General features: G+C 32.8%; 3 protein-coding genes across 3 annotated transcripts in view; 2 read left to right on the top strand and 1 right to left on the bottom strand.

Annotated features, from left to right (window-relative positions):
• The window catches only part of HELRODRAFT_191759 (hypothetical protein), a 7,286-nt gene extending 6,007 nt beyond the window's left edge, over positions 1-1,279 (top strand). Inside the window, exons 8-11 of the mRNA XM_009019336.1 lie at positions 122-293; positions 584-733; positions 824-1,012; positions 1,114-1,279. Of these exons, the coding sequence (XP_009017584.1) occupies positions 122-293; positions 584-733; positions 824-1,012; positions 1,114-1,127 (525 nt within the window). The 3' untranslated portion in view covers positions 1,128-1,279. The remainder of the gene's footprint in view (positions 1-121; positions 294-583; positions 734-823; positions 1,013-1,113) is intronic.
• Positions 1,280-5,211: 3,932 nt separating this feature from the next.
• Positions 5,212-6,956, top strand: HELRODRAFT_172674 (hypothetical protein; the record flags this gene model as incomplete). Its single annotated transcript, XM_009019335.1, has 3 exons — positions 5,212-5,235; positions 6,046-6,335; positions 6,839-6,956. The coding sequence occupies 3 exons, from the start codon at positions 5,212-5,214 to the stop codon at positions 6,954-6,956; spliced, it is 432 nt and encodes a 143-aa protein (XP_009017583.1).
• Positions 6,957-17,119: 10,163 nt separating this feature from the next.
• On the bottom strand, positions 17,120-17,979 carry HELRODRAFT_191758 (hypothetical protein). Its single transcript, XM_009019334.1, has 3 exons — positions 17,957-17,979; positions 17,550-17,792; positions 17,120-17,320 (listed from the first exon to the last, which is right to left on the bottom strand). Exons 2-3 carry the CDS (start codon positions 17,773-17,775, stop codon positions 17,244-17,246), a joined length of 303 nt encoding a protein of 100 aa, XP_009017582.1. The 5' UTR covers positions 17,776-17,792; positions 17,957-17,979; the 3' UTR covers positions 17,120-17,243.
• Between the last annotated feature and the right edge of the window lie 3,331 nt (positions 17,980-21,310).

Below are 21,310 nucleotides of genomic sequence, written 5' to 3'. Positions count from 1 at the left end.
TTTGAAATAAATAATAATCCAGCAGAGTCAATAATTCTCTATTTACATTTATATTTTATGAAAAACTTTGTTCCATCTTCCAAATTCTAACGCCAACCTTCCGATCATTTAAAAATGTCAGCCATCAAACAAAAACTACGCGAAGATCTGTTCCGAGTTTTATTGCTGGGACCCAGTAAAACAACGCTGCGTCAGCCAAGGAGGGGCTGCCATGCCTGGAACTTCATGTGGTGACAAAATGTGGTGCATCAATTATCAATGCGTTAAGGACCCTAGGGCACCCGCTGCTCAAGGTTCAAAACTTTTTGTTAAAAATGATTTTTCATTCATAAATGTCAGTTGTTTGAGAAATTATTTTTATTGTGAAATGAATTATAACGTTTGAATGTTTTGTTGATAAAAATTGCGACCTAATATTTTAGAGAAAAATCATTTTTAAACAAATAATTTTGTACGAATTATTGATAAAATATTTGTATAAAGACAGTTAAGTCTAATTTATAATGTTAGTTCCATCAACACGAACATGCATGTATCTACATTGAAATGAATCATAAATATGAAATAAAAAAAATGATTTCAGATTCATGTTTGTTTGGCGATTCACCAGTCACAATTGATATGAATTATGACCCATTTACCTGCGCTGATGTGGCGGGGAACCCACAAAGATATTGCACTAGGCAGTTCGTTAGGGATGACTGCTGTAACGCCTGTAGTGGATTTAAGGAAGGTTTTAAAACTTTAAACTTTCCACTTTCATCATAAAATGTCTTATTTTTTCTAGTTTGAAGTTCGAATTTTTCACAAACATTGTCCACAGAGACCATCGAGCCAACACAAGCTTCAACGACTCAGAGACCAACTACTACTACACAGCCACCATCATCGAATGAATGCGTGGCGGACGCGCGACCAGATTGGTGCAGCGAATTAATTACACCGTATCATAAGAGACTAAATTGCAAAAATTATGCTGTGCCCTGTTGCAAGACCTGTGAAGACTATCTTTGTTAGTTTCTAAATGTTTTTGAATTTAAATAAATTTCGTCATTCAAAGTTTAATAATATTTGTACGTGTTTTGTTAATAATTTTTTTATATTTTTATTTAGGGTTTCGCAAATGATGACAGTTAAAAAACTTCTTCCAGGCAAATTGTTTAAACTTTCATTACTGAAATGAATTATAAGACCTATTTTTGTTGATCTCGAGATTTCTGAATTTGTTGGTGACAAGTGATGAAAAAAAAATTTTAATAATAAAATAATAAGTTGTACGCAATTGATGTTTATTTAGTTTTGTTCTCCACACTTAACTTGAAAATGAACGAAAACTCAAACAATAACAAAATAGTGAACAACTTCGTTAAGAAATTTAACTAAATACTAAATTCAAACAATAAAATGTTTAATTAAAAAAACTACAAAACAAAATCTAGCTAAAAAAGTTGAACTTCGAACTTTTTATCCAAAAAAGGCTGGCAGGTAAATTTGTGAGTTCATGCCTTAGTCAGACCATTGTTTTTGAGTAGGTGCAGTTTTTTCTTGACCTCATTAGACATTGTATCTGAGCCCCTATTTGTGTGACTCCCATTAAGATGAGGAAAAATTTTTGGGTTTGGTGTGAGATTACCACATGTCGACTTGTTTTATAAAAATTTTCGGAGATAAAATAATATCAAAATGAATGTTCCAGAAAAATCTAGATTAAAAAAATTAATTGATGCAGAATGATTATTTAATGCACAAACACTGAGTCTCTATATCAACACCACACATACCTTGTTATGTTTAGCACCATTTAAACAATTGTTCAATTTTCTTATTTAAAAATAGATATAATTATTATTAATATAATAGTAATAATAACAACAATAATAATTATAATAATCATAACAATAGCAACGATAATAATGATAGTATTAATAATATTAATGAACTGTCCCATGTTCATCTGACTCCAGTATGCAAAATAATCAAAATTGTGAAGCAGCAAATCACGTGACACACGAAAAATCACGTGACAAACCTCTAAAAACGGCTAGCACAACCAGCTTGTCCCATCCGTCGACTTGCAAACAAACTCCCAGCTGGTCGTATGCATCGCAGCAGAAAAGTTTTCTTGTCAAAACAGTGGCGACAAAGTCACGAAACTACAGTTAACCATGACATCAAACAAAGTCTTTCGAGCAGCAAGACATATAATATATATTGAGATATCCACAACCACTCACAAACCTCATGCTGAAATTCGTTGCTGCAATATCTATGGTACAATTTGTTTATGTTACTACTACTACTACTACTACTACTACTACTACTACTACTACTACTACTACTACTACTACTACCACTACTACTACTACTACTACTACTACTACTACTACTACTACTACTATTACTATTATTATTATTATTTTTATTATTATTATTATAATTATTATTGTGATAGGAACACTGCGTAAACTATTTTTAAAATATATTTCTTACTCCTATGCACTTACCTTTGGCAAGGAGTATGGGAGGATCGTGCATAACAATATTAACAATTTATTACAATATTAACAATTTATTACAATATTAACAATTTATTTTATTTTATTTTGTCTATTTTGATTTGATTTTATGTCTTCTGCAATAATAAAAGAGTTCAAATTATTATTATTATTGTTATAACCGACCCCTTTAACTTGTAGGGTATGGTTATTTCTCTTTACGTAGATTCTTGACTCCTGAACAGAATTATTTCAGATGACTTAGTCGTCAGTAGTTAAGCTTCTCTTGTCAGACTAATTACATTGAATTCTCTAGCACTGGTATTCTTTACTACAGTGAGTTTCCAGCTACCAAATTTTTACCTCTGTCACCAGTGTGTAATACCTGAAGACCCCACTTCTAGCACCTGTGTTGTAACCTCTTCGACCTCGTAACTACCAACACCGATGTTATAGCTTTAATACTCGCCATATCTCTAATACCGTGTTGTAGCTTACAACGATAGTCAAGAGTTCGTTTATCCGTAGATTTAAGATTTCCGATAGATGAACACAACTACTTTAAACTCAAACTAAGTTGAACGTCCCCTTCTTATCTATTCTCCTCATTCTTGTGTGTCTGTCTTCGTTCTGTTTTTCTGTCGCTCCTCCTCTTGTGTGTCTCTTGGCGTTCATTATATAGCTACAGATCAGCTGGTGAATGCGTCACATGCCGTGTCACGTGACTTTTTTTAACAACCGTTTTAATTATTTACGCAATTTCTAACTACTAGTTCTTATCTCGGCTTCACGTCTGTAATATTATTATTACTTAGCACTCATTGAATAAACTTTACATAGGTAAACATCGACGATAATACGGATGTGGAAATATTGACCAAGCATTATAGAAACTCAATGAAATGGTAGGTTTTATTGTAAACAGTGGAATGTTCTTGTTAGTATCGTTTGAAAATAAGAAACAGTCTATTAAAAAGAAAACTGTTTTAAAATATTTGTAACGAAAATAATTCTACGTCGTATTTAATATATTATATAAAGGGATGCAATGGCAAGCATTTCAATTACATTAAATAATCACTTTTTATAATATTTATGTTATTATTTTATTAGAAGTGATACCATGACTGCATTAATTATGGTCTTTTACCAACATATATATATATATATATATATATATATATATATATATATATAATAACAGAATTTATTACAACTTACAGAATATATTTCAGAACAACTCCCATCTCAAATTCACCATCGAATTTAGCACCGAAAAACAATTGGCCTTTCTCGATTGCTTAATTGAAGAAAAAGAAGGACAGCTAACTTCGAGGGTTTATGTTAAACCGACTAATTCAGGTCAGGTCTTAAATAATCATTCGGACTGCCCCGACCGCTTTAAAAACAACGTCATCTATAACTTCATTCATCGGGCATACAAAATCTCTTCGGATATCAATATTTTCAATACAGAACTGATTCGCATAAAGCAGTTTCTCATCAACAACAACTATTCCAACCAATTAATAGATAATACCATAAAACATTATATCAACAAAACAAATAATCCTATAACTCCAACCTCGACAAAAACAATTATACCTCTATATTATCTCAATCAAATGCATGACAACTACAAAGTTGATGAATCAATGCTCAAACGTATCATCAAATCCAATGTCTCCGTTCCCAACGAAAGCTACCGACTGAAGTTCATAATTTATTACAACACCAACCGAACATCCAGCTTTATCGTTAAAAATAACAACACACGTCCCCCCAACAAACTAGAGAGAACCAATCTCGTATACCGATTTTCTTGTCCCGTGCCACCTGTGTTGTGGAGAGTTATATCGGCCATACGAGAACTACTCTCTCTAGAAGACTCACCATGCATACACAGAATGGTGCCATTAAGGACCATATGGAACGGGTACATCATCAACCGCTTACGAGGAACATATTGGATCCCAACACAACGATCCTTGATTATGAACCCGATCCAGTTCGCCTTAAAATTAAAGAAGCCCTTCATATCAACAAGCATAAACCCTCACTCAATAAACAATATAACAGCTTTGATCACACTTTGCAATTGTTTTCTCAATATCACGATCTCACACCTACTGTTGCCGTTGGGGTTGATCCACAGGATCTGCGTGTACCACAACGATATGAATATCATTCTACGTTGAATACATTTCAACCCATCAACACGCAGTTTGTGACCCAGCGTCATCCGACAACCGTCATTGCGTCGTTGGATGTATTATGTGATACTTAATACTTGATCTATACATCGATATGTATCTTGCATGTACATATATGTATTTATATTTAACTATGTATCCGTGGGTCTGATGTGGAAACTCGTATCACACATATTCAACCGCAATAGTTGTATTCACAACGCATACACAGCAATATTATATATCTGGCGCACATGTCATTCGTAATTAGTTTTCACTAACGTTTTTCAAACATGTTAAAACTTTTATAAAATTTCTATATTTTAATTATTTTACTAAACATTTTATTTAAATTACATTATTTTATTTATATAATCTACATAAACTTTAGTTATTATGATATTTACAACAAGGTTAATTTATTTCACAATTTAATACATATTTTATTTTCTATATTTTCACATTTTACATTAGGCATTTATTTTAATTAAATTATATGTTTAAACAATATTTAGGCTCTGAAGATGGCATTACGCCGAAACAGCGCTGTTAGCTTTATTCCAGTTTTAGATAAATATGAACTCAAACAATACCGCCTCGTTGAATGTCTTATAAAGAAGTTAATTAATGCAAAATGGGCAAACAATTTCAATGAAATTTGCATTTCTGAAAACCTCGTTCCTAAATATATATATATATATATATATATATATATACGTATGAGTGAATATATACATATATTCGGTAGAATTTGTAGAATATTGTAAAAATTGTGGTCTATTACCAACATACACACACACACACACACACACACACACACACACACACACACACACACACATATATATATATATATATATATATATATATATATATATATATATATATATATATATATATATATATATATATATATATGAGTGTATATGAGTGTATGTATGTATGTGTGCACATATATTGAATGCATGAGTAGCGATGTCTACTAAAGGAAATAGAATAACATTTTTTACCTCCCAAAAATTCAGTCGTTCCGCAGAGGTGACATCGAGGTTTTAAAGTTGATAAATGATTCGATAGTAATTAATTGAACCGTTGAAGCCGCATTTTCCACAACACAATCAACATTCCTAACAGAGTTTTAGCAATAAATGTTAAAATTGTAAGATAAAAGTCTTCAATTGCTTTTTTTTACAAATATATTTTCATAGTCACAAACGTTTCCGAAACCAGAAATAATTTGTTTAAATATAATGAATCTCCACAACGTTTTATTGATTATTATTTTATCTATTTTGATTATGGAAAACCATTGTCAATCTGTAACCCCAAATCCAACTACTCTGCCATCATCACCATAGTTGTTATCACTCCCTTCATCGTCAGCACTCTCCATATTCAAACCAATCCTGGACCCACAAACAAACACACCGGCCTGTCCAGAGGAATCACCGACCAACCAAGCAACAGCAACTCATAAAGTAGAGATGTGTGAGGCAGTGTGCGCTTACAACTGCCACAGAGATATCAACTGCATGCACTTCCGCTACTGTTCTGCAGCAATTGAAACACAAACTGTTGGTTGTATGCCGGTGATGAGGGTAATGCTCTCCAGCGTTTCGTTCATCTTCCAAACTGTAAGTGTTTTAAGGTTAGTTCAACAATATTCATACAAATTGTTACAAATTTAATAAACAATTAATTTATGAAAATATTTAAGTTTTACAATAACGTTAGTTGTTTAATATTGTTTTTTTTGCAGAAAAAAATATTGTTTCCATTGATAAATTCGTCTTCGTTGTCGTCAACACAATCACCATTCTCGTTCCCACTATCATCAATCTTAACACTGCCCCAACCACCACCATCATCATCAACATCATTATTATCATCATCATCATCAACATCTTTATCATCTTCAATGGAAACAACATCGGCAACAAACTCGAAAACATTAACAGCAAGTGAAGCATCAACATCAAAGATGGAAACTTCAGAAAGTGCAAGAGTGGAACTGCCACCAACTGAAACAGCAACATCATTTAAGACAACAAAATCAGCCAACCAATCAATAACAACATCCACAACAACAAGAGTAACTTATTACAGTTGTCATTCAAACAACCCTTGCTCTCGCAACAAAACGGACACCAGGTCGTACCCCAAAAAAGACCCCAAAGGTTACATCACCTGTGATGGACATGGGAAATGTTCCCGGAGAATGTGCAGTGGTGTGAGAATTTTCGATTTTGATTTGCAAACCTGTGTCTAAATTTTTTTCTTGTCCAGCAATTTTGGCGTTACTAAGTTGTCGTTGTATCGGTTGTTGTAACTGTAAAACTAGTTTGCATACAAATTTTTAATAGCTGTTTAATCAGTTTGTTGCGCGGTAGTCTCGCAGAAAGGTTTTCGGTTTTATATTCTTCGTAGCTGTAATAATCAAAAACAATTGTGTCAAGGGAGAAGAAAAACATATTTAAAAAAATTCGATGTTGTTGTTGTTTTGGACGAAAAAGTAAATAAACAAAAATTGAAGACAACATATGTTGAAGCAAATTTGCGTGTAGCTGTTATAATTGCTATGACAGTTTTCTGAAAGAACCTAGCAACAAATTTCACTTCTACACTTTTTCTATCTTTATTTTCATTTTTCCGGCTTCTGCGATATTTGTGTTTTTTTTATTTTAAAGGCTTTTTTGATGTTGTCAGTCTAAGTCTTTTTTAGATGACCTTTTTTTCTTAAAAGCGTTTGATTACTCGCTTCGTTCCTCTTGCAAGAAGCCATGTGTCTCTTAACATTCCTTGCAAGTATATTTTTCCAACAAGTATTACAAATCTTCATATCCGATTCTATTTGTCTGTTTTCCGAACACATAAATCCGGTCGATTCCAACTTGGACGGCTGGCAAACAAGCATCTTTGCTGGCACGTCTAATTCAGTCTGCACAGGGATGCGCACTTCTGTGTGAGCTTCAATACGACAAAACTTCCTGCATGAAAAATGTTTAATAACTAATTTCATCGTTCTATTTTTGTTACCCACGGCGATTTTCCCTTCGCCAAACTTCCACGAGATATGATTGTTCCTGAGCCAATCTAAACCTAAAACAATTTCTGAAACATGATCAGACACCAACACCAACGCTGAATTTGAATAATCATCAACTTTAATTTGCAACTTCATTTCTCCTTTGACTGGAATTTCTGTGTTGTTGGCAGCTTTCAATCTCTTTTCCGTCGGTCTAATCTTTGTGACATCAACCATAGACGTTGGAACAATGGATACACTACTGCCACTATCAAGTAAACCTAATTTTCTTTTGCCATTAATTGTGATTGGCAGATACATGACACGATCGTTGCTTTTAATTGACTTGTTCACGTGATCCACTGTGCTGCTTGTCATTCCTTTCTGCTGGCACTCCCTTACAAAATGACCTGTCTTTCCACATTTGTAACAACCTTTGAAATTCACTTGACTATAAGTTTGAGATTTGCAGGTCTCATTTTTCTGAGGACATTCGACTGCAAGATGACCTGGCTTCTTACAATTGAAACAAATTTTCTCTCGCTCAACTCGGGATACAGTTGGCTGCGCTCTGTTATTTCTGAATTCTTCGAATGACTTTTGAAGGAATGCAATCTGTCGTACCATCGACTCCATGTTCTCTGCTCCTGCTTGTGAATCTTTAACCTGCGGGTTAAACTTGTGAGATGAATCTACCACCATCATTGAAACTTTAAGACGCTGTGCAAACCTAAAAGCATCGTCAATGTTCTTTGGTTCCTTTTCCCTAACCTTTAACTCCAATTCAGCATTTTCGAGGGCTGACAAGAAAAAGTCCCTAGTTAGATGTGTAGCTAATCTTGACTGCTCTCCTGGATAGGCTAATGACATGAGTCTTTTAGTAACCATCGACAACTCTCGTAACCAGGTTTTCGACGAAAAATCTGTAATTCGTACCTGTATAACTCTTCATGACCTCTTGTTCCAAAACGATCTTCTAGCTTAGATACTAGCTCTTGGTAACTTAAACCTGTTAAATTCCAGAAAACATGTGAAGCTTCACCTGTTAACGAACATGACAAATACGCTTCCATGTCTACGAGATTCCAATTATTGTACCTGGCACATATCTCAAACTTTTTTAAGAAAGTTTTGAGACAACCGGTGCCATCAAATCTGTCAGGTCGAAGCAATTGTCACGCTCGGTACCTATGCGCAATTGATGAACCTGAGACTTCAAACCAGTTGAATGAAGCGGTTCCCGACTGTCACACGTCGACTCGTGTTCAACTGTGTCTCTCTCTCGCTCGGTCGCACTGCCCTTGTTGATGTTACCTGAAATTTTATTTTGCCGTCCATCTTGTTCGGTTTTTTAATGATTGCCGCTGATCTACTGGACGCTAATCGCTACTCATTCAGTCCAAAATTCTGCGACTTTGGATCACCCTGGCACCTAAAACCTGAAACATCTTGTGTGGGGATAAACCTGTAACCTAAATTGTTCCCTGAAAAATCAATACGCGGGTTTATTTCGTGCCTGTCAACAATTTCGAAACGATTGTTGTTTAAAACAATTTCATTTTGTTGGTGGCGAGCGTTAAAAGTCTGCTCGAGGTTGATTTTCGATCCTCTTTTGGTTCCTGTGACCTAATACCTAAAAAGTTTCTTGTTGTCGGACATGGCACCTGTTACCTAAAAAATTTGGAGAATCACCTTGGCTTCTGCTGCGCCTAAAACCTGTATTGTTTGAAAAAGAAACCCACGTTGGGCGCCAATTGTAGATTTTCGCCGGGCGACATTCGAATTCCGCACCGCGCGGTCCCGAACCACGTCCACATACGAATATTCACCCGAGTCTTCCCCTCGACGGAGTCTTTCCTGGCCGGGATCCGCCACTCTACAATAGACCCTTTAAGAGTCTGAAAACACGGGCCGGGCGAAAGTTTGTTTGCGCCCTGCTTGTTGACTAGAGACGCCAACTTCGTCAACTATCAGCAAGTCTTCTTCGACATACATTATTTTAGGTAAAATAATTAAGCCGAGCCAAATTTCAAGTGTACACTTCTTTTATTCAATAAAAGAAAAATAAAACAAACAAAAATAGTTAAAATCAAACCTCTGTCTTTATAAACAAGCGATAAATCCAAAATTAACAATTTAATAATAATGTAACTATCAGGCAGACGAAACCAAGCTAGAAACAAAACCTAAAATAAAAACAACGAACGACGACCCTCTATATCTCAACTCGCGACCTTTTATAAGTTTTTACCGCCCTATCTACATAACGCTTTCTATATCATAGAAAATTCTATACTCCCTTCTATACTTTTTTCTATAATCAGAACAGCACGTAGCACGCGTCGCATATATTGCTATACTCCCTATAAACAAAACAGCACAGAGCAAGCGTCGCATATATAGCATATCAAATAACAAAATATACATACATAGAATGTCTATTAAAACATATAGATATATACAGGCGGCACGCCTCAAAGATACAATCATTATCATCGCAATCGTCACAATTTCACAAAATATACAGGCGGCATATTTCAATCGCGCAATCATTATCAACGCAATCGTCACAACTTCACATATGTATGTTAATTTGTATATACCAAGTGACCCATTTGGGTCACTTGGTATATACAAATATATATATTTGTATCATATATGTGTGTATATATATATTTGTATCATATATGTGTGTATATATATTTGTATCATATATGTGTGTATATATATATTTGTATCATATATGTGTGTGTATATATGGATAATAACACTTAAGAATCAAAGATAGATACACTTCACAAATACATTTTATATAACACATATATGCACACACATTTACATATACATGTATGTTTGTGTGTGTAAGTGTAGACGTGCATACATTGAACTAACATTCTTTATTCAAAAACTGCTGAGATAATTAGTAGAAGTTGCTTGCTTCGCTTTATCAACGTGAACCACAGAGAGACACAGCTGTGGTCATTAAATACACATACATACGCACACACGTTCATATATGCAAACAAACGAAAAAAAAAATTTTTTTTTCTGAAAATTTTTGAAAATTAAAAATTTAGTTTTGAGGGTTGTTTTTTTAAAATAACGCACTTGAATCCGCATCCGCGGTAAACCGCACAGACAAAATCCGCAAACCGCAAAATCCGCGGAGTTTTGAGAATTTTTTATTCGTGTAACCACCACGTTTGAAACCGCATTGCGATTATCCGCTTGGGGCTCTATTGTGTACTTAATTTTTAGTAGATCTTCATTTTGTTCCTATTTTATTTATTAGTATATAGACAATTTGACATAATAACATACAATTGCAACTACAATTACTGTAAAATAACAGCAACAATAACAGAAACAAAATGTAATAAAGTACCAAAAAGCAGATTCATTCGTTCCTATAATGAGCTGATAGTAATTGTTGTGAAAGAACTCATTAAATTTTCAAGAGCGTGTTCATACAAAATGCATGCGCCAGTTTTAAAGAGCTTCGATAAACAGAAAATTGTGGGATTAATGTATTTTAGTGTCAAATAAGCTTTTAATTATGCTGTCTGGTCTATTTTTCATCTATAATTTATCTATAATAATCTGAACAAAATAATTCTTTTATTTTATGAAAAGTTTTCTATATTTATTACGCTATATATAACGTTTGTGTAATTATTTGTTTGTGTGTGTGTGTGTGCGTGCGTGCCTGTGCGTGAGTCTGAGTGTGCGCGCGAATGGTTCTGTCTAAGTGTGTGCCCATCTGGTAGTGTGTGCTTCTATGTTAGTGTTTGTGTGTACTAGTCTGTGTGTGTGTGTGTGTCCGTCTGTGTGCCTTTTTGTATTTTTGAGTGTGTTGTGTGGGCAAATGTGCATGCTTTTATGTGCACTTTTTGTCGTGTACTCCAATTAACAATTTAATTTTAACATATTTTTTTAAAATGTACAATCAATATTTCAGTAGTAACAGACTACTGTTTTGTTAGCATATGTTGTTTTCATGCTTACTGACTGTCACATGTTTCATGGTGTTATGTCCGAACGTGATGCGTTGAACGTCGCTGGTTTTGAGATGACGCTCGTGATTAACATTTAACTTCATCGCAATTTAATTTCGTGTGATCAAAATAAATAGCGACATAATCAAAATGTTTGTTGGGTTTGGAGATTTGAGAATTGTTGCAGTTCTCTAAATTTTTTGGTAACTTTTATACACAATTTTAAAATTATTGTTTTTTTTTTGGAATGTGGATACTAAAAATTTCGTTTGTGAGCTTTTGAATGTTACAGCCCTAATAATTCATCGGTCCGATGTTTTCGTATCATATAATTTTTTGTTGTTATTTATTTCTTCTATTTGATCAATTGGTTCATTCATTTCAGTGTTGTAAGCAGTTTAGCAATAACCTACAATAATTAAGCTGCGATTGTTGTTAACATGTTAAACATACACATTTCAATTTTTGAAGTTATGTTTTACACTGACAGATGCTTCTTTGACTATTTTCATATGTTGCTCATGCCAAAATATAATTATTAAACAACAATAATATGGCAAAATTTGTAACTTTATGTGATTCATAATTATTTTCTATCTATTAATTGCTATCTGGTTGTCGTAACGTAGCTTGTTTATTATAATAAATTTACGAAAAAATCACAAACGTTAGCAAGCAATCTTTTTCTTCAAGTTAAAAAAATATTTCTGTTAAATTATATTATCTATGAAGTATTATTTCAAGTTTAGTTAGTTTATAAGATGAACATCAAATCAATTTTAATAATAATTTTAAAAGAATAATTGATATAAATTAGAATAAAAGGACGATATTTCTACTTGTAAAAATAAATTTATCCATTCTTTATATAAGTCAGTGTAACCGCACTTCTGCTTGATTCAACAGTGACGTTGTTGACATTTTATTTTATCTCCATTCTCGATATTATTTAATTTTACATAACTTTCTAAAAAAGTTTAATTTACTATCCAATTATTTGAATTTTTTTATATTAATATATATTTTATATTATTGCATATTTGTTTTAATCATTTAATACCGTCACATAAATCAGGGTTTATTCTAGCGGGTCGTGCGAAATAAATGATTTTTTAAACGCCGATTTAAATTGTTAAAATATTTCTTAGCTTAATTACAGCGTCATTGTCTTTATCGATAATGTTTTATAACATGCACTTACTATTTGCTATTCATTACAATGATTACATTCCATAATTACATTATCACTTTGTTGGTTTTGCATCTAAAATTAACATTTAAGATAATTTTTATTGTTTAAAAATAATAAATACTATTTTTTAATTCTCTCTAAAGCTTCAGTGATTTAGTGAATGCCGTATGTATATGTGCGTACAACATTTTATGTTTCTTCACGTTAGAATAACTTGTTTGTGTCTGCCTCAGTGAATGCTTCAGTGTGAGTAATTGTAAGTACGAAATATTAGCTACATTTTTTGTTTCGTTACTGCCCACAACTTTACATTTAACTACCCAGGGTGCCTTTTATCACGGCACAAAATTTTTTCTAACTAAGCACTTTGGGTCCAGCTGCCCATTACTGACGTAACTATTTATTATTATTCACCAATGTTTCAATTTTACGCCTTAACTATCTGGCTTGCATTTTGAATGATATAAAAATTGCGAATCTGAGTAAATTTTTGTGGTTAAAGAGACATACACAATAGATGTTTTTTATTTTGAAAAAACTTAAAGAGCTTTCGAAAAGAAATTGGCTTATCTTATTGAATGGCGTAATGCGTGAAATTTTAAATTGAAATACAATTTCTGATGTTTGTGAGGTTATCCTTATTCTGATTTTAATGATTGAAGATTAAGTATTTTTTTTAACTTTTTTTTTAGAGAATTAAGTTGCATTGTTCTAAATAAATTGTTCAGAGTGGTTATTGTTACAATAAATTCATCATTACGTCGTCTTCTATAAGACGCTAATTTTATCAACAGAAAAAACATAGAACCAAAACTTGAATAGATTTACCTCTTCACAGCTACAAAAGCAACAGTAAATTTTATTGAAGAAAAACTATGAAACGCAAAGCTGAGTTCTACAGTGACACAAACTAAACATTACCTTATAACAGGAAAAATAAAACCACTACAACAATATGTGGTGGGAAATTGTATAACATGGTTGGTCATAATCATTTCCACAACGCTGTTATCAAAAATAACAAAAAGACGTGGCACATGAAACACAAAGTGACATGATTTGACTTTAGCAACGAACCGCACACATTTCGTTGACATAGATATATTCACATTCACAGGTCAGTGCAACGCTGAACCATGTGTCGTCTCTCATTGGACACTTCAGCCACTGCCACTATGGAGCGACTCACATCTTTATAATAAACGGGTACGCTTGGTACATTCAAAAAGTTCGTATTTAAAGTACTTGTGTGTGTGTTTATGTATCCATGTATGTAAGCAAGCACGCATGCCTGTGTTACGTATATGTATGCAGTGGTGCATCTGGACAACTTTGACTCGGATTGGGTTAAAATTTTGAAAATGTTTAATTTTAGCAGGGGCAAAAATTTTTACGTTGTGATCAACTTTCGTGTGGTAGTGTGGCCAAAATTAGACCAACAAATTTTTTTAATATTTCAATTTTGATCGATTTTCGACATCAGACTGACTTTTAATAAAAATGCTAATCACCTAGTGCTCCCAAGAACCGCCAATGAACCTATTCAAAAAGCTATTTATTGTTGTTTAATATTTATTTGAAGATTTTATTCATAACATTATTTGTTTAATGTTAAAATACTTAGAATATTTAAATTAAAATTATAAATTTATATAAATTTTTCTTTAACGTCTTGCTCGCGATGAATGTCGAATTCTTTACAAGAATGTTTTCAAAAACTCCACCAAATCTAGCTTCTGTTCTGGTGACAACTTAGACAAGTACAGATCACCTGTAAATCAAAAAAAGTATTTATCGGAAGTGGCATGTCTGTTGTGCTGATAAAAAAAAAAATGAATGAAATATTTAAACCCTTATCGGCAGTTATATAAAAAATATTTTGTGTATAAAGAAATATCTGTAAAATTTACAAAAAATACTCTTGTTTATGCACAACAATTGAAAATGATGTTGGAAGCAACTTTGAAACATTGAAAACAAAAATTTTACAAATGAAAAAATGAGTGATGATGTAAACACTGTGAACGAACCAGAAGCAGGCATGTCAGCAGGTCTTTCCCCCTTGCCAAGTATGTAGTCGATTCCTTTCTGCATACGCTCGGCACGTTCTCCCACTGGAACCTCAAGAATTTTCGCCTTGATTTTTTCTTTCAATTCATCAAAAGTCAGATGTTGATGATCCTCATCAGCTTGCACGCTCAAGAGAACCACTAAGAAAACAGAGAGTATGAGTTTGACGTGCATGACTGTCAGCTGAAATTAAACCTAATATAAATAATATATTTAAAAAATATATTTGTGAAATTTTTGAAATAATTCAAAATTTTTGAAATAGATCATGTTAGAGACGTGTTTGGAAATGGTTAATAATGAAACCAAAATATTTTTTGTACCTCGATTGAGAATGATGCAAGATAGAAACAAGACTGAAACATAAGACGATATTTCTTCAACTTTTATATGCACAATATCAAGCCTGTGTGGCAAACGTTTTGCAAAATTTTTATTATTTGTTCATGTCTCGTGTACAGATTAAAGTTCATAAACTGAAATGTTTGCGAACTTTGAAATTGTTTAATTTTAATTCAATTTCTTTAAAATGCATTGGTTATACAACTTGTAACACTTGAAAAATTTACAAATGAAACTACTTTTGAGAAGAAAATGTTTAATGTATTAGCTTTTTACCTGTGGCGAGAAAATTTGTTAATTTTTGTTTTTCATTGAACGACGTTGTAAAGTTTAAATTCTGCTGTTTTTATAAATAAACTGTTCAAAGTTAAAATTTTTTTAACGTAGAAAGTGTGTCAATTTCAAAATATAATGATTCTTATAACAAAATTTTATTAGTTTGAAAGTGTTGTTTGAATTACAAAACGTAATTTGTCGCTTGTCCTTTTGTTCAACTTAAATGAAATACATTTGAGATACTGAAATTCAAATAAAGTTTTAAACCCTATTGTTCAAGAGTAGTGAGGGTGCCAGAGTTTCTGCTCTATCTGATTTTAAAATGTTGCTAATTTTCATTTTAATTTGCTTTTAATAATGGATTTTCTTGTTTGTCCTGCTGTATGGCAAATAAACAGGATAAAGAATCAGTAAAAATCATACTCTTTTTGTTGTAACTATTTTGTATATAATCAAGGGCCATCTTTATTGCAAGTATTCCTTCTGTAAAAATTGAAGCTGTGTCAGACAAACGTTGTAGAAGTAGCTGAATAACGACTGGTGATGATGTTGAATTGCGTATTTTTGAACCATCTGTGCAAATTGGAATAAAATCTTCATATGTTTTTAATCTAGTTAAATATAATTTAATTGTTTCATCTTCATTTTTTTCGATACTTATAATGAATGTGTCGATAGGTGGGCAGTGGCGGATTAACTCCTTCTTGCCGCCTAGAGGCTGTCGTAATTTGCCGCCCCAATTTTATAATAATTTAAGGAAACTAAATTCAAATAAAAGCAATATTTTTAATATATTTTTATTATGTGCATTCTTTAATATAATTTATGTAATGTAATATTAGTGAAAATGTATTTGCATTAAACAATCTATAAAAAAATAACTTCAAAACTTTGTGTTGTGTTTTTATGCTTGCAAACTCATCAATAATGAAATTGAAGTCGAATCGTTGCAAAATTGTTTTCAAATGCAAGGAGAGCAAGCTTTTTTTCCTACGTTGAAGTCTGAAGTGCATTGTTTTCGTGAAAATAGCTGCTTTTGTTTCTTGGCTGAAAATCTTAAATCGTTTCTTTTGAACCAGTTTTATGCAATTATAATTTGAAGTGGATACAGGATTCGCTTGCTAAACTAAATTGATTTCATAAAATGAACTTTCTCTATTTTGTCAAATTATCGAATGTACATTTATCTAATATATTTTGTTTGGTTTTTTGCTTTTCTTAAATAACAACACATGCACAAAGAACTCAAGTGAATCCACATGAATCAAAGAATAATACGCGTGGTAGGTGGATCTTTTTGCATTCTAACTTGGTCGCGAAAACAAGAAGACTAGACGTCTTTACCATTGATTGCATCCATCTTAGACGTTAATAGGCCTAACGTTTGCCATCGAATAGGTTATTATTGATGATAGGTTATCAGATATATGCGTATAATATTTTTGATTTTTTGTAACATCAGAACCTGACCACCACCCTGCATGTTCAACTATGTTTTATGTTGAAAGTGTGTATAGAAACAACACGTCATCGTGTGATAATAAGTAATTTATTCATTAAGCCATTCAACAAATTATAAAATTTATTGAAAGTAGTTAATTTCTTGAATTATATAAGGTGAAGCCTTGTTACTTAAACATCGTCAAATGATCTCATCTAGTGCAGAAAGGATTTCAAGTAGTCAGCCAGTTCTTGTCTCTCATCTTGGCTCATTTTGGCGACGTGGTGATCAACTGGAACGTAAATTATAAAATAATATTTTATGATTAAGTTGAATGTTCGCGGAGATATTCAGTTCAACTTTAACATATAATGTGTTGATGTTAATGAAAAGTTCTTATTAACTTAAAATCTTTAATTGATGAACCCTAAAGTCGAAAGTGGGATGAAAAATTATTATGATAAAATACATAATATATAAAAATACTAAATGTTAAAAATGTCAGTTAATAAAAATTAAACCTGCAGCTGGCAAATGAGCTGGCCTAGCCCCACCACCAACCAGGTAATCAATTCCTTTCTGGATGCGGTCAGCCAACTGATCAGCTGGTGTCTTGTCGACGTAACCCTTGATCTTTGCCTTCATCTCGTCCATGGTCATTTCATGGTCATGATCGTGGTGGTCGGCTTGGACGGCCAGGAAGACGGCCACACCGATGAGAAGAGACAGGATGAGTTTGCCGTTCATGGTGGATGCGAGCTAGACTGCAATATTTCGAAGGTATAAATATTTACATTAGAAACTAATTAGATGTTTGAATGAATGAAAACAATTATTTATCTCTATGGTTTAAATTTTTTTCAAATAAAAATTAAAAAAAAAAAATGATACAAAAATGTGAAATAACAAATACATTCAGCTTAATTACCTTGACGAGAAATTGAAAATTGACAAAGTAAACAAGGAATACACAGTGATAAGCTTTTGTTCTTTTATACACGTTTTAAAACTTCTTTATCATCATTGGAATATGACCTTTGCACTCGTTCTGAAATTTAACTGTTCTGAAAATGATTTACTAATCAGCCGTTGCCATTAGTAACGTCGGCGGATGAACTTTAGCTGAAATAAATTAAACTCCATGCACCTCACATGCAACTTCTTCATCTATCATAAATTTCCCAGTCACAAACGTTCATATGAACAGCATAAAATCACAAACTGAAAAATTAAATATTAATTCACCTTTGGAAAAACTAAAATGTGTCATATGGAATTTGGTTTTATGTTTATTTCAAGTTTCATTCAATCTTTCAAATTATTACTTTTAAAAAAATTTGAACATCAACTCTTATATATCAATGAAATTAGTATTGCATACATATAAACTTATTACATAAGTCTTTAATTAAGATGAACGCTGAGTAACGTATCTTGAACCAATTAATGCATTCAAAGTTTAGATCGGAAGGAGCCAACCTGGCAACATGATGATTGATTTATGGTGCGATCTCATGCATCTTCGTTCGAAAGTGCTTGTCAAAGTTTAATGTCTGCACACAGTGTCGCTCGCAACTGAAAGTCCTTCATCCAGACGCCATCAAGCCATCCAGACATTGCTGATATTATATTAACGTTTTATGATTATTACTGTTGTTGTTTTTGTTGTTGTTGTTGTTGTCATACCAAGTTTAATTATCAAAACAAAACGAACAATTTTTTCTGTAATTTTTCACCATTTTGATTTTGGTGTAGTTTACCATATACATCGTATATGTTTTGAATATTATCTTGTTCGACAAATAAGGGAGACTCGGGTTTGTTGAACCAAGGGTAGGTTTAGCCTGTTTGGTAAATTTGGTAATTCATAAAAAATACCTGTAGGCGCTTGATAATTCTAATTGTTAATGCATTTAGAACCTTGCTGAGTTAATTTGCCAGGTTTTATGTCTGCAAATTGTCAAAGGAGGTACAGGGTGTACTGGGGTGAGGGGGATAAATGGGACGCCCGGAGAACCTGGAAGAGACGGGCAAGTAGGCAACACCGGTACGTGAGCTTTTGTGATTTTGTCGTTATCGACATCCACCATGCAACATCGCAAAGATATTTTAAGAAATAAAACAAAGCTCAAAATTTTGCATTGTCAAATTTCAGTGTTGTTTACAGTCAGTTAAGAAATATATTACTAATGATAAAAAATGTTGGCTGGAGTAATATATCAAGAAAGCTGCCGCGTTACAACGAGGTTTTAATTCAAGAGAAGTTTGCACGATGTCACACAAATTTGCGACTAGGAACGGCAAGATGTACTGCGTCCGAACAGAATTGTTGCTCGGAAAGATGATAAGAAAGCTGGTGCTATTGTTTTGCCAGAATGTGGTCAATTGGTTATTTTGGCTGTTACAATTAATGCATTGGGGAACGGTATTCCACCTGCATTTTGTACATCTGGTCAAACACGTACATTCTTCTGTTAAAAATCCAATCCTGTTGCTATTTGACACTCGTAAGTCACATGCATCTATATCTACGGAAAGAAAAACATGCTAAGTTTCTTCCACATTGCTCGCACAGGCTCTTATTGCTCAACCGATCGGTATTGGGCCTGTTTTTTTTTAATTAAGGTTTTGTTCTATGAAGTTTTTATTATCAGAATAGTGTATTGGAACATCAAAAATTAGTAGTGAGGGTGCCAGAGTTGCTATTTCATCTGATTTTAAAATGTTGCTAATTTTCATTTTAACATGCTTTTAACAATGGATTTTCTTGTTTGTACTGCTGTATGGCAAATAAACAGGATAAAGAACCAGTAGAAATCATACACTTTTGTTGTAACTATTTTGTATATAATCAAGGGCCATCTTTATTGCAAGTATTCCTTCTGTAAAAATTGAAGCTGTGTCAGACAAACGTTGTAGAAGTAGCTGAATAACGACTGGTGATGATGTTGAATTGCGTATTTTTGAACCATCTGTGCAAATTGGAATAAAATCTTCATATGTTTTTAATCTAGTTAAATATAATTTAATTGTTTCATCTTCATTTTTTCCGATACTTATAATGAATGTGTCGATAGGTGGGCAGTGGCGGATTAACTCCTTCTTGCCGCCTAGAGGCTGTCGTAATTTGCCGCCCCAATTTTATAATAATTTAAGGAAACTAAATTCAAATGAAAGCAATATTTTTAATATATTTTTATTATGTGCATTCTTTAATATAATTTATTTGTAATGTAATATTAGTGAAAATGCATTTGCATTAAACAATCTATAAAAAAATAACTTCAAAACTTTGTGACGTGTTTTTATGCTCGCAAACTCATCAATAATGAAATTGAAGTCCAGTCTTTGCAAAAGTGTTTTTCAATGCAAGGAGAGCAAGCCTTTTTTCCTACGTTGAAGTCTGAAGTGCAATATTTCGTGAAAATAGCTGCTTTTGTTTCTTGGCTGAAAATCTTAAATCGTTTCTTTTGAACCAGTTTTATGCAATTATAATTTGAAGTGGATACAGGATTCGCTTGCTAAACTGAATTGATTTCATAAAATAAACTTTCTCTATTTTGTCAAATGCTGTTTAATACAAATGTCGAGTGCTCATGTCAATTTTTTTCTTAGAGTTGAATCTAAACATCCACTTAACTGAATTTTGTTGAGTTTGGACTCTTGTTAGTACATTGAATTTTGAAAGTTTGACTTTTTGCCATAAAACAAGATCACTGATTTTTGATGAGTTGCTCCATTTGCTCCATGATAAAAACGAATATTGAATTGATATTGTTTCACTTGTTATCGGATTATTGGATGTACATTAATCTAATACGTTTTGTTTTGTTTTTTGCCTTTCTGAAATAACAACACATGCACAAAGAACTCAAGTGAATTCACATGAACCAAAGCATAATACGCGTGGTAGGTGGATCTTTTTGCATTCTAACTTGGTCGCGAAAACAAGAAGACTAGACGTCTTTACCATTGATTGCATCCATCTTAGACGTTAATAGGCCTAACGTTTGCCATCGAATAGGTTATTATTGATGATAGGTTATCAGATATATGCGTATAATATTTTTGATTTTTTGTAACATCAGAACCTGACCACCACCCTGCATGTTCAACTATGTTTTATGTTGAAAGTGTGTATAGAAACAACACGTCATCGTGTGATAATAAGTAATTTATTCATTAAGCCATTCAACAAATTATAAAATTTATTGAAAGTAGTTAATTTCTTGAATTATATAAGGTGAAGCCTTGTTACTTAAACATCGTCAAATGATCTCAT

The sequence above is a fragment of the Helobdella robusta genome (assembly GCF_000326865.2).
Source record: "Helobdella robusta unplaced genomic scaffold HELROscaffold_24, whole genome shotgun sequence".
NCBI lineage: Eukaryota > Metazoa > Annelida > Clitellata > Rhynchobdellida > Glossiphoniidae > Helobdella > Helobdella robusta.
This window is presented reverse-complemented; position numbering and strand designations above follow the sequence as displayed.

Excerpts from the sequence above, each read along its gene's own strand:
- HELRODRAFT_191758 (XM_009019334.1), bottom strand. The coding sequence starts at position 17,775 with ATGAACGGCAAACTCATCCTGTCTCTTCTCATCGGTGTGGCCGTCTTC. Across the intron at positions 17,321-17,549 it reads AGCTCATTTGCCAGCTGCAG|TTGATCACCACGTCGCCAAA; the intron begins GTTTAATTTTTA and ends TTTACGTTCCAG.